The following is a 14,120-nucleotide window of genomic DNA, read 5'->3' as shown; positions in this document are numbered from 1 at the left end:
ATGTCTTTAGCAGCAGCTAAATTTGACGTGTTCTTGCACAGGGGCCTATATGGCAGTATTTCTTAAACTATGGGTCTGGCCCTTAATTGGATCACAGGTCTGTTTCTGGTAGGTCCTCACACGTCAAGCACACCCGTTTGTTTTAATCAGCTCAGGTCTCAAAGCAAGACTCAATTTACAAAATTTATGCCTGAGCTGAAAAGGTTTACTAAACCTGGCTATAAAAGTGCACTGTGTGTGAGTCCCCTGTCAGCCTATACGGACTCCCTGCGCTATGGTGGCCAAGCCAAGGCCAGCGACTGGTAGATCCACTGGGAATGTAATAACAGATTAATGTGGCGTGCCAGGCCCCATGACCAGACGTGTTTGACGCTAATGCTCCGCTGTATATTATCCAGCTTGCAGAAATGTTGGATGTGAGCGATGGGATCCAAGGACAGGGATGTTTAGGTACTAATTACCAAACAGCAAGGCACAAGTCTCGCTCCATATTTCCTTACTCCTGTGGAAACACTAGGCAGGCTCCATTTATTTTCTTTGACTGTTGTTTCTGGCAAGGCCGCGTCTCAGTAAACACCACTCGCCCACCATTGTAAATCCGACAGGCGCAGATCTTTCAAGTTAGACTCCTTTGAGGAAAAATGGAGACAGATCGGATGGCGGCGCTCGGGTTTTCCGTCTTAATGAGAGAGTGGAGAAGAGGGATGGCGTTTGATCCCTGGCATGGAAGCCTCTATTTAAGCCTGTCAACGGTCATCACTCTCTCTCCCCCCTTCTTTCTTTCTCTGTTATGGATAGAGAAACAGACCTGCACCACTGGATTTGATCAACTCAGTACTGCACACTTTAACCCTTTTTCAGAACTGGGATCCAGTCTCCCCTCCAGCACCTTCACTATCACCCAGAGAGACTTGCTCAGCCTTCCCCTTCCTGACAACCTGCAAGCGTGGATGTTGATTGATTACCTTAGCTGGAAAAGAAAAGAAAAGGCAGAAGCAGATCTGTGAAAATATTATTTTATTTGTAGAGCTTTGCAATGAGAAAGCCTTTCAGTCATCATGCTCCAGTTTCATATCATGTGTTTGTCCAAACCACACAAGAGCCTTATGGTTCTTCAAGGAAGTCGCGCTATAGTTGCAAGCCCGACAGCAAGCCAAAGACGATAAGCCCCGAGACAAATTTCTCTGTCCTCTGCTAGACAATGAAACTTTTGAACTTTAACTTTTAGGCTGCGGATGTTGATGAAGTCCTCAGAGAGGAGGAAATGTCTTTCTGATGAAGGGCTGGAGGGCAGGGCTCCTGACCATCGCGGACCTGGCCTGGAAGACGCTTTTCATCGCAGCACTAATGGCTCTGGCTAATCAGGCCTGATTGGGGCTGCTAAATAAATACTCTCTCCATTTATAATATCATGCGTAACTTAAGACAAAATCAATACTCTAGACTGAACACTAATAGCTTGAGGCAAAACAAACGTCCCAGCTCTGGCTGCAATACATTTTTCAGAATGAATCCATCAGTGACATTGGCATGGATTTCTCATACTTCCAAATAAAGGCACATATCTGTGGAGTTTTCATATTTCCAAAGGCTCCGAATTGGTTTGAAACACATTCACGCATGCAAGCAGTTCAGAAACAAGCTTTCTTCTAAACTTTTAATGCCCTTATTAGGTACATTTGTTCTTTTTATCGAGCATATATTTGAATAATATATATATTTTTTTGCCTTTACATTAAACTTTCAGAAGCATTAGAAAATAAAAAGAAAAAAAACTACAGCAACACCCACAGTAATGAACTGAAAATGAAACTGCAGAGTGGAACAGTCATATTCAGCAAACAATTAGCATCAATCATCAATCATAGATGAATCAAGGTGTCTCCCCAGGAGCCAGAGCCCGATAATAAACACTGGAGTCAGACTAGACTTATGTGGGCTCGGGAATAAATAAAGTGAACGACCTCGACATCAGCAGCTAGTAAAATGTTTGGCCGTGCGGTAGAGTAGGTATGAAAGGGAGCTTTGTGTTATGAGGAATAAATACAGACAGACACAATCACATTTGAGCGAAAAGAGTTATGTCAGAAGTCTCACAGCAGCAACGTTGGAACCTGGCTTTGAAATGCGAATCACGTTAAATGTGTTTGATTTATCTTCTGCTCCACTTCTGCTTTGCCGTGTCTCTGCCGAGGTGATTGAAATACCATACACACTGTGCACCGAATAGCTAAAGTCCATCCACATCTGGAGCCGAAACAAAGACATCGGACTTGTTTATTATGACAGACAAGGATCTCACAAAGGACAGTCGCGTGTTACGTTCATGGGGGATGTTTTCTTTATGATGTGTGTTGCCGGTTTATTTTTCCTTGCGCTCAGGTCAGGCTACTTGGCCAGTCTCCTCGCCACGTCTTTGTAGGCGGTCTCGATCTCAGTGTCAGCAGCGCAGGTGTTCGTGAACTCGTCACGCGTGGAGGCGTTGTTCAGGTAGCGCCACACCCCCGACATTTCCACCGGGATGTCGTAGTTGCGGTATTTCTTAGCGACAACCTAGGAGAGAATGCAAGGCGATAACTAAACTACCCCCGTTCATTCAGACTCGAGCTGATATCTTCAGCACCCTCCAGGAGGTATGTTTTTTGGATGCGGTGTTCCAGTTTGCCATTTTGAAACAAAACTAATAACATTTATGCTTTTTTTAGCTCGTAAATGTAAGAATAAATGCCTTTCAGCAATACCCTGTGTATCGTCTGTGCTCTGCATCCAAAAGGTAAGTCAGAACCACTTCCACTGCAAAACCAATGAAGCATTAAGTAAGTCAGCTCTGCAGGAACAGAACATGCTGGTTAGATTCATTAGATACTTTCCTCCAGTGATGAATGCTTATCTGCCTGATATATTAAGCCACCTTATATAGGACCTGCTCTTGTTAAAAATTGTAGTTTTAGTTTAAAACAAAAAACTTTTAAAGGGACTTTGTGTTCTTACATTTTGTTGTGTCCTCCTGGACTAAAAATGGGATTCATCAGTATAACCTTTAGCTACTAATAATTTGACATATGGATACTAAATGCCCCAAATAACAAATTCAAGATAGTTTTTTTTCCTTAATTAGGAAAAGAAAAAACTATTTTTTTAAGTCTAAAAATCTGATTTTTTAAAATTGTGGCTGTGGAAAAAAAAGTTAAGAGCAAACTTAACTTAAACACATCTTGGGGCCAGAGTTGCTTGACATTTTCAATCTTTTCCTTTTTTCCTTTTTACTTTCTTTTCAGATCCTGCTGGTTTCCAGAATAGATTTACTTGTTTTAGTTTAGTTTTTATTAGTTCCAGTGTTAGTTTTAGTCTTTTTTTTAATTATTCATGTATTCCTGTGGCACAAAATTGAATACAAATGCAACATTTGTGGAGGGAGTTGGCTCGCAGTCATGTAGACATCCCGAGTCTCATTTGGACTGCAGGCTCCTCAGGCAGGCTGTCGACAGATTTGACCGTATTGTTAACGATTTTTGACTGTATAGTTTTATCTGACTTCAATTCTTTCTTTCTTTTTAAATACACATTGTTTCAGTTAATTTTCATTTATTTATAGTCTCTAGTTTCTGTTATAACTTAAACTATAATGTATGTTGACGTTTCGTTTTTGTTAACTGTAATACTGCTTGGGATCTCCCCGGGTGTTACCAGACACCAATTTAAGGCAAACACATCATCATCATCATCATCAAGCACATATTAGGTTTATTACCACAGCCTTTATTACTCAAATGCAGCAAAACACTGAATTCATTATCAAAATGGATTTCAAAATCCATGTACTAAATCTGGTTTTGATATATCAAAGTGTTTCTTTATCACTGGCTTTAATAGAGGAACACTTTCTAAAGATCAAACAGCTTGATATGACAACTTCTGTGAACCTTATTGTAGACTAAAAAACTTGTTTGGCCTGTGAAAATGTATGAAACTTTTTAACAAACTCCAATATTGCAGAAACTGACCTCATAAGGTGGTTTGAACTTGGACAAACTGGCGTGTGCTTTAAAAGTTACTTGGAAAAACACACTTCTAACTTTAACAGATAACAGGATCTGGATTGCTCAAGGTACTGATATGAAAATCTCATCTGAGAATAATAAGGGGCCGGTAAAGAATGAGTGTTGAAGGGCAACGCAGCTGTAGAATCACCACCACTAATTACTGCCCCTCAATAATTTTCCTCTCATGCCATATTTCTTTACCTTCACTATGTAGAGTTTGGGCAGGAGGTTGCAGTCTGCCAGAGTGAACTCGTTCCCATCCAGGAAGCATCGGTTGGAGCCCTTCTCCTCCTCCATGCTGTTTGCATCGATCTCATCTGGCAATGGGTTGTTAAGGTAGTCATCCAGCTTCTTCAGGGCTCTGGTTAAACCTTTCTCTAGAGCTAAAACGCACAGATACAACACCTTTAAAAGGTGACGGAACACGTGTGGCGCTAACCTCACTAGGTGGCAGCAAAGCAAACGGCATGAGCTCATGCCTAAAAAGTGGACTCTGCTACCACCTAGTGGAGGATTTTATGAATCACTCCCGCATGATATCATCTTGTTCCGTTGCGCATGTACATGTGTGAATATAAATGGCATGAAATAAGCAGCCCACCAGCGTTGGCTTCTGGTCTGGTGTTCTTGATGTAGGCTGAGAACTTGGCGAAGATGTCGTTTCCAGCTGTATTGGACTCTCTGTGCTTGGCAGCCAGTCTGGGATACCTGAGTGGATGGGGGGACAGGGGCAGGAGAGGCAGTCAGAGACCCAGTCAGACCAAACCATCTGGATAGCATTAACACCTGGGCTGAAACTCAGCTCACACTCCAAACATGTTACACACTCTCACCAAGCTGGCTACTCGCCCCTTAAGCTTCTCACACTGAGGTCGGTTTATAATGTAAAAAACTTTACAGGCAATAAAATAAAGATTTAGTTAATCTGACATTTTTCTCTGCAAACGCTCACACGCTGACTCTGGTCACTTTTACTAGAATAACAACAACAAGAACCCTCTTAGGCTCTTTTACTAAAATTACCCAAATCAGATTTTGTCAATAAAGCCTTGGATGTAGAGTGTTAAAGATTTTGCATTTAGGAATTAAAAGTGCAAAAAAAACCCATACCTGGGACACTTACATTATACTGTATATCAACTCAAAATAGATTTGCAGCAGCTATAAACAGTAATCTCTGTTAACGTCAGCCTTCATCAGATCCAGCACTCTTTTACTGGACTAAAGAGTTTCCTGTTCTTTCAGCAGTGCTGCTGAAGTGAAATAAATCCAGCCAAACCAGGATGTGTGTAGTTGGTGGTATAATCTGATACTCTGTTATGAAAAACCCTCTAGTTGAATTACTTTGGAGGACAGAGTGTCTCCTCAAGAAACTCTTCAATCTTGTTGACGTCTGTCTTGACCTCTCCTTCGAAGGTCAGGAAAGGAGGGTGCGTCCCTGGAGCCAGGTTGTGCAGATCTGCCGGCTTCCTGCAGAAGACACACGTGGAGAAAGCAGAATGTCGTGAGGGGCGAAGTTAGCACGTTTTGTTTTTTTTCGTGTTTGCAAACTTGGCTTTTTGTAACCTCACCTCTTGAGGTCGACGGTCGTGACGTTGAACATGACTCCTTTGAGCCAGAGGATCATGAAGAGGCGCTGAGAGAAGGGACAGTTGCCGATGCTTTCTCCATCGCTGCCCGCCTGGAAGCAGACAAGGGATGAAAAGACTTACATCTTGTTTCTCAGTGTTTATGATTCAGCTGCGGGAATCGAGTACATGACCCTTTGGTGACAATGTAACAACCTTGCTACTAACAGGGATAAGGCACCTGTTATCTTAAGCGATAAGTGTTAACAAACTCTTTATCTGATATAGTTGTTCCAATAAGTGACATATAACATTACATAAGCACACATAAATAGGTCATTGTGACAGATTCATGATAAGGACAGAGTCAAACTAAACCTGTGTTATTATCTGGTGTGAACTGCATACTTGTAGCAATCAGAATTATTGTCTGAAGGCCAAAAAACAAAAGCCCAACATATTTACTTTCCCAAGTGGACCAGTACGGTGAAGGAAACATCCAGTTTCTTTTTTATTATATTAATACATAACAGCTATCAGATATAACCACTTAGAACACTTAGAAGAAAAATAACCAGTGATAATTTCAATAATTCTGTAAGACATGACTGGCTAATTATTACCAGTGCACTTAAGTTTAAGTAACAATACTTAAACTTTTACAGTAGGTTCAATAACGTCAGTATTTACACAGTCAGTGCAATATACACTTACTGGATCTCCTTTCCTCTCTTCCTGTATATGCATTTATCACAGGTCATTAACACTGTGCTGTGCTGTAGTCTAAGTTTTTGTCTCCCTGTACCTTTCTGCACACGTCTGTTTTCTGAAGCTGCATTTTTGCTCTTAGTATTTCTCTCTGGATTGTCTGTTGTGTTGTTCCCAACCGTAACCCACCCATTCGTGCCGCGTGGCTTCAGGCACCTCCTTGAGTCTGGTTAAGTCAGAGGTTTCTTCCTCCCCACTGTCAGTGGGTGTTTGCTCACAGGGGATTGCTGTTTCACACTCTAATATTTCTAATGATAGGGTCTGTGATGGCCAGTGATGTGAAATGGAACTATTCATGACAAATTAATGGAATGAACTGGATGAATTTTAAGTAGCTGTTATTTTGCAGATGCTGACCATACGAGTGCCTCTGAGCAGTGTATCAACAGTGCCCAAGGTTGTTGATTTTTGACAGTACGCTTGTGCTTTGATCAAAAAGCTCTGAGAGAAGGTCCTTAAAAGTTAAAAACCTGGCCTGATTTACTCTTGGCCATTCTCACATTCAAGGTCATGTTCTCAGCCACGTGTGCTATTTGTAGTTTGGTCCCTGGAAGTCCCCTTCTGACCACTTAAACTGTGTGTTCTGCAGTTTCACCACAGACCTCAAATCAACTTCTGTCTCAAACTGGCGCAAAACATGTTTGGAGGATGAACTGTGGTGCTTGTCAGCAAGTTGTCTCATGCCTGCTCAAAGTGCACAGAAAGCACAGGAAATTTTCTGTCTGCTCAACACAATTTTCTTCCCTACCTGGACGACACACTAGACTGAGATACCTACCGCTTTGCTCACTTCCTGTAAATAAAGATCAAGCTGAATAATCACTGTTTCGACACACTAGAGGAGATTCGATGTGCAGTGCTGAGGCACAAGTGCAAGGGGAGCCTGATGAAAACTTCTGCATAGTAATCTAGAAATAGCAGCCATGCAGATTGCAGCAGCACAGAGGTGTATGAGAAGATGATACTGAATGAACAAGTTAAAATGGGCATAATGACCAGAACTGAGACGGGTGCCAGGGTTCCATCATCTACTCGTACAGAGAAATGGAGGAGGTTTATGTGGTCCTAACGCACCACCTGCCTGATTCACAAGATCGGCCTTCCTGTGCCTCCCGTGCACATCCTGAAAATGAGAATCAGGTGGAAGCATCTCTGTTTTGACCCACTGGGGGGGATCCAGCGTGCATAGCAGACACACGAATGCAAGAGGACTTCCACCGAAAAATCTAAAAAGTAGCAGGGCACATTGTCCTGATATGGGAGAGAATGTGCTGTCGAACATGAGCTAGGCCACATTTAAATCAGGTAACGGGTTTGATTTGATTCACCTGTTCACTGCTTTTCTCTTTAAACTGTGTATTTTTATTTATTTATTTATTTTCTGATGATGACAAAGCTACACAGAATCACTTCCTTCCTATCATATGCTTGTGTACATGCACTGATATTATGTGTCAGCATGCACGGATACTCAGAGGAGCACAAACAGTGACATCTGATCCAGTGAACCTTTTGAATTATACATGGTGATTCTGATAAGCTGGTTCATTGGCCTCTGGGGCACAGAGAGCAGCGTTCGACCTGCAGGCCTGCAGTCGCACACAAGCCCACAACACATAACAAATATGTGAGTGCAATGACGTCCCGGGCATTAGCGTGACAAGTGTGACCATTGACCACATTAAAGTTATTAGAATGGCAGATGAACTTCATTGCATGCTATTTCGCTTTTAATGTCACTAAAACCTTTGAATGGCCAGTATAACAAAAAATTGGACACACCATCAATCCCTTCAAAAAAAGAAGTTACTGCAAAGACGTTAAAAAATATTTTGACATTCACCACAGACGTCCATCATCAGTAAACAGCTCCTAGCAAAGACCAGAAATAAAAGGGCCGTCAGGCTCAAAGTAGCTGAGCCAACTGTATGGACGCCAGCCATTGATGCTCTCAGTGCTGTCTGTGTATTGTTATGGCCAGGCTCAGTCGCATGGTGGTAACACAATACACTGGCCTCAAATAATCGCCAATCAACATCTAGAACACAGAGCACAAAAGCTGCCACACACAGCTAGACCACTAGGCCCGAGGAACGTGAGAGCATGGAGCTGCTGAGTGATCAGATGATGACTGTTGGGGGCTCTCACGTCATACGATCCATCACATGCTGTGTTATGCTATAACTATAACTGGGTTTTGGTGTCCTTAGTTTGCCTAAGCCTGCGTTTTAACAAAGAATTCATAAATGGGGTTCTGACATATTAACTGAAAACATTGATACTACAGTCATTCACAGCATAATACTGTAATTTCTAAAGGCATACAAAGATTAAAACTGCTAAGATTGATCCCTCTAGTGCACATAAGACTCCTATAACCCCCGATAGTCACCGTTTATAGGCTAATTCCTGTATGTGGGGTGGAGCATGATAGTTCTCCGGCCATCAGATCCATCTAGATCGTAGCATGATGAATAAATTATTATATTAGGATTGTAGTCACTCTCTATATATATTAATACAATTTGTGTTTCATTAAGATTTATTGAAAGAAAATGACAGTTTAGAAACTAAATCAAAGATAAAGGCCTAAAAGTTAATTAGTTGACCTCTGAAGTGCCTGCAGAAAGTCAGACTTCTCACCAGCTAATTAGAACTGTGCATCCAGGCAGCACGTTAGCTTTTCCACCTGCCTCAGGTGTATCCATCTGCCTGTGTGATTCCTCAGGGGACCTGAAGTAAACCTTTTTATAGAGAACAAAACACCACTGCTGTGTCCACTGATGGTACCACCTTCAAACTGTTATCATTTTTTTTCACTTTATTATTACCTGTTTCAAAGTTTCCATTACTAATCCTACATGCTATCTTATATAAAACATCTTTTAAGAAAGGTCCTTGAACAAGCAAGCCTCACTACTTGGTAGCAATCTCGAAATTCTTCCAGAGATCTATTTGGGTAGTTGTCTGGGTTAACGTTCATTTTCATTTGTTACTGGAACATAGAAACTTCAGGTATAGCATTACAAATCAAGTCTTTAAAAGGTACTTTAAAAGTTTGCCCCCAAAAAACAAATATCATAAAAATTGTTCATCCCCTGGAAGTCATGTTTCTACCAACATCTTTGCTGCTGCTGAATACTGCAGATTTCAACTCAGGAATGTAATGTCTGTTCTACATCTGAGACATTAGACAGATTCTCGAGACTGATTGCATAACGCAGTCCTCCCTGAAAAAGTGTGGACTGAAGTAACAGTACCACTGCATGGCCTGATGTGAGCTTCTCACCATCAACAAGCAGCTTCGGTATCACTGTCACAACCAACCTGGGTCGGGGTGCTTGCTGGTGCTGCTGTAACTCTACCTCCGCTATTGGGTTACGCAACTGCTCCATAACACACAGCGATGCTCATTTGAGAAATTCAGGCAATACTTGGTCCCTCAAATGTTATCAAAACCTCACTGCAGTCACAGTTTTGTGTCTATCTTACCTTTACAAAAAGTTCAATATCAGGGTCTCTGTCTTCATCAGACATGATTCCTTTTTCTTTTACTTATTTTAAACTATGTGTCCTTTTTTTTATCCTTGGAGCTCTACATCTTCTGGAAAGACAAAAAAATGGAGGAGAAACTTTTATCTTCTCTGAGGTTATCCTCTCTCCACACCTAAGGAAGTTCTGTTCCCTTCACCTTCACCACCGTTTGCAGCTGTAAAGGCAGTTTTCTGCTCCTTTTGTGTCTCCTGGGTGAGGCTGAAAGTCGGTCCAGGTGATAGTCACAGCCCTGTGTTCTGATTTAGACACAGATGGAGGGCAGCATTAGATCTCACTGACACAAAGTGGAAAACAGGTGTCAGTCTATAGCAGAGGGGGTGGAGCCCCGTGTCTCTCTTCCCACCACTGCAACCAAACCTGACATCAAAATCGCATCACAGGCAGCACTTACTCCCTTATCTCTCTGTCCCACAGCTCACGCATTCTTATTTTTCAATATTTTCCACTATTACATGTTTTATTGTATTATTTTTTGCCAAACTGATGAAACACTTCCTGAACACCCAAACCATCAATAATATATTCTCCCCATTGCCAAAAATGGGACGCTATTTGCGTCACTTTGAGTTTCTGAGGCTGTCAGTCCATCAGTTACCGAGTAGTTGTGCAGCAGCATTTATATTTAATTCATGTTCACATGTGTTTGACTCTGGCAGGTTATATTTGATCACCAGCAGCAGACTGGAGAAGATTCCTCTCTAAATTATTGATGCACGGCTGCGGTTTTAAGGCAAAAATTAGCATTTGTTTGCAGAAAGAGGCCACAAAAATAATTTTTAAAAAAGCAGGTACATTTGACACATGGAAACTGAGTGGTGTGTGTCTGTGTGTGTGTGTGTGTGTGTGTGTGTGTGTGTGTGTGTGTGTGTGTGTGTGTGTGTGTGTGTGTGTGGCTTATGAGCGATAGATCCGAGAAAGAAAGTTTGATGAAAACAGCAAAGAGGAGACAGATGGCTCGGCTGGAGAGAAACGTTTTAACTGTTTCTATTTATAGAGCAGCTCCCTCTCCTGGCTGGCATACCAACTTGCAGCACAAACCAATTAAAAGGGAGCTGCAGAGGAAGAAGGTGCTCATTATCAGAGTTCAGAATGGAAAAACATGAACAGTGTCTGAATGTGTTATTTTAGGTCTTAGTTAGTTTATTTGCAAAGTTACTTAGTGAACAGCACCAAAATGAGGGAAGACTATCCATAATAACGAGCTGAGGATACCAAAAATATGTCACAACTGGATTTATATTCATTTTAAAAAAGAATAATAATAATAAAGTCTAGATGAGAAGATTGTTTCAAATTTCCACCACCAAGACTCTTATCCACCTGTAGCTTGTAATTCTTTCAACAAATGGACTTAAACATGGACAAAGGAGGTTAGTGCTGAATCACACTAACGGTTTCCCCTTTTTTCCAGCCTTACATTTAGTGTGCGGTCACAGAAACCGTATAGTTTTTAATTTAACTCGTGTTAAAACAGTGAGTAAAAGTATCGACCAGAATGTCTTCTTTTCTTGTCATGGATTTCTAAATCAGTCATTTAAATCAATAATAATGGGACCATTAGTGGTTTCTAAGATATGGCCTTGGCGTTTCGATCCCTTTGAAACAAAGGGAAGTTCAAATCAGTGACTCGCTGGGCTAATCATTCACCATAAACATCAAACGGTTACAGAGAATTGTCTCTTTCCGGAACTGAGGTGACGGGGAGTGTGTGAACAGTGTATACGCACGAGCCAGAACTGCCGAAGAGTCTTGGACAGTTACAGTTATGTGAAAAGGTCTTATCGCACAAAAACAGTGACAGAGCCAGTAAAAGTGCACGCTAGCGATACTGTTGATAGCCTAGGGCAGCCCACTTTATCTGAGAGGACTGTGGAGGCTTCATTTTAAATGTTCCCCTCAGAGACGTGACCTCATAACTCACCTTCCTACTTTTATGGTGGAGCTCGTGTTAAGTTTATGGCCATTGTTGATGATTAAACTGTTGGGAAACGCACCCACGGAAAGACACATAAAGGATAGAGGGTGGGGTGTTTTTCTTGAAGGGGCTGAGGATGTTATCAAATCTGTCGTCTCCTACGGTCTTCGGGGGTGAACTATGCTGCATATTTATCATAATTGTGATATAATGTAGTTTTGTACACTGAGTGTGTTAAGTGTGTAGACTGCGATGAGCTTTCAGATCCTGCCAATGTCGTTTCAGCTCACCGAGGAAGAAGGAGCAGCTCAGACAAAAACTGTGCACTCTGAACTAGATGCAATTTTTTTTTGTAGTGTTCTTGAAATGTGTTTTTTTTTTTTCAAAGACATTCTTGAAAAGCTGTCTGGTGTTTTCTATTCTCCTTGTCATAATCACCTTTTTGGTTTTATGGTGGAGTAAACAGGGAAACAGGAAACGTGTGGGCGAGGAAGATTATGACATATAACACAGCTGGAATCAAACTCATCTGTGTTGATAGCATTCACCATCTCACCCAACAATGCTTCCAGCTACAGGGAGACAAGGCAATTTTAAAATTAAAAAAACAAAAACCTGTTGCCATTACCCATTTCATGACTTTCACTGACTTGATGCCAGCAGCCTAATCAGCAAAGTGACCCCTGCATTAACTGATAGTACACTCACCGGAGCAGGTATCACCAAAAAGCAACAAAACACACAGACGGATTTGCTCAAGCGTAGAGTTCACCCCTGGTTCCTGTGACCTTAAAGCGAACAAGTTAATTATTACAGCAGAGTGCCTCTGGATTAAAGTCACACAAAGATTTGGATAAAAAGAAATCACTGCTTAAGCACTATTTTTTTAAACATGCATTGTTCTTCTAAATATACACAGCTTAGTAACACTTTTATTTAAATATAACTATTTAGACTTAACTAGTAACCACATGGAAGCCTAATGAGGTGAATTATCATTCTATAATATGATTATATTTAAGCCCTTTATGATAATATAATATAATATAATATAATATAATATAATATAATATAATACAAAGATGTCTCTTCAACGGGATGCGCTACTTGGCCTCAGAGCCTTGTTTTGTGCAAGGAAGTGAAATTCCACGCGCCTGAAGGCTCATGCTGAACGCTGAGGCTGTGTATTGTTGATGCCTGGATCAACCCTGCAGAGCTCTTTTTGTATAGTATAGTACATGTCTCACCTTAATGTACAGGGCGATGTTAGGCTGGTTGGGATCAGCTGGCGCAGAGCTGCTTTCATCCAAAGTGACGCTTTCCAGAGTTTTAAGTGTGTAGTCGACAGACTCCTGCGGCTCGGGGTCAGTTTTAGGGCGGCTGTAGGCCATCATCATCCCATCCTCGGCGTTATCCTCTTCCTGGATCTTCCTCTGAAACGGCGGGTCGTCGCAAGGATCTCCGGGTGAGGCGGATGAATCTGAGGAGGAGGATGAGCGCCTGGATCCGTTGTGCGCCTCGCCGCTCACCTCCTGCACCTGTGCCTCCACTTCCACCGCAGGCTGGGGCTCCACTTTTTCCTTTCTCGCTTTAGCGTCCTCGTCGTCGCTGGATGAAGAAGAGGAGTCGCTGTGTTTGCCTCCTTCCCTGATCTCCATGTAATCCGGGGAGCTGCGGTCTTCCTCCTGAGACGACCTGTGGACCAGCACCTCGCTGTACAGCTGCTCCCTCGCCTCACCCGAGTTCTCATATTTGGGCTCAACGCGATCGCGTCCTGCGGGCACATCTTCGTGATCTAGTGTTTCGTAGATGTTGTCCATGTCTGGCAGCAGACCTTGAAGTCGAAAGTGGAGGAGTAGTGCTGGAGTGGTCAGTGTTTTCACACCGTGCGCCTGCCTCTGACTCACTGACTGAGCGCACTGAGCAAATTCCAGTGATAACTTATAAAAGACCTTTGATCCTGCAAGTTAACGAGTGGATAGCGTAAAAGCTGAGGCCTGTGCCCCTTCAAGGATATTCCGGTTTTAAATGTGATGGCTTGCAAGGACAGAGAGCAGCACATAAACACTGAAAACCGTTCAGAACTTTAAATCAGAACACGCTGACTTCAATTAAGTCTTAAAAATCTGTCCTGACTATTTACCCCGTCATAACCGAGCTGCTGATGTGTTTTCTCACAATTCTGCATTTTCACCTTTTTGTATTTTCCTTTTTCCTTTAAGATTGACGCTAATTCTGCTAACTGTGCTCACCAGTATTTGACTGCATTTT

The 14,120-nt window shown here is 42.0% G+C and overlaps 1 protein-coding gene across 2 annotated transcripts; it reads right to left on the bottom strand.

Annotated features, from left to right (window-relative positions):
* Positions 1–1,062: 1,062 nt before the first annotated feature.
* Positions 1,063–13,865, bottom strand: clic5b (chloride intracellular channel 5b). Of its 2 annotated transcripts, none has more exons than XM_063496175.1 (6): positions 13,097–13,865; positions 5,615–5,724; positions 5,388–5,513; positions 4,645–4,751; positions 4,245–4,426; positions 1,063–2,553 (listed from the first exon to the last, which is right to left on the bottom strand). In XM_063496175.1, exons 1-6 carry the CDS (start codon positions 13,667–13,669, stop codon positions 2,389–2,391), a joined length of 1,263 nt encoding a protein of 420 aa, XP_063352245.1. In that variant the 5' UTR covers positions 13,670–13,865; the 3' UTR covers positions 1,063–2,388. The 2 variants fall into 2 exon arrangements, with proteins under 2 accessions (XP_063352245.1, XP_063352246.1); XM_063496176.1 differs by lacking the exon at positions 13,097–13,865 and adding an exon at positions 9,872–9,911.
* Positions 13,866–14,120: the final 255 nt, after the last annotated feature.

The sequence above is a fragment of the Pelmatolapia mariae genome, linkage group LG15, assembly GCF_036321145.2.
Source record: "Pelmatolapia mariae isolate MD_Pm_ZW linkage group LG15, Pm_UMD_F_2, whole genome shotgun sequence".
NCBI lineage: Eukaryota > Metazoa > Chordata > Actinopteri > Cichliformes > Cichlidae > Pelmatolapia > Pelmatolapia mariae.
The sequence above is the reverse complement of the archived record's forward strand: the minus strand, read 5'-3'. Positions and strand labels throughout refer to the sequence as shown.

Coding starts and splice junctions, on each gene's coding strand:
- clic5b (XM_063496175.1), bottom strand. CDS start 13,669: ATGGACAACATCTACGAAACACTAGATCACGAAGATGTGCCCGCAGGA. Junction 5,725..13,096: donor ACATCGCCCTGTACATTAAG/GTGAGACATGTA, acceptor GTCTGCTTCCAG/GCGGGCAGCGATGGAGAAAG. Junction 2,554..4,244: donor CCAAACTCTACATAGTGAAG/GTAAAGAAATAT, acceptor ATTCTCTCCTAG/GTTGTCGCTAAGAAATACCG.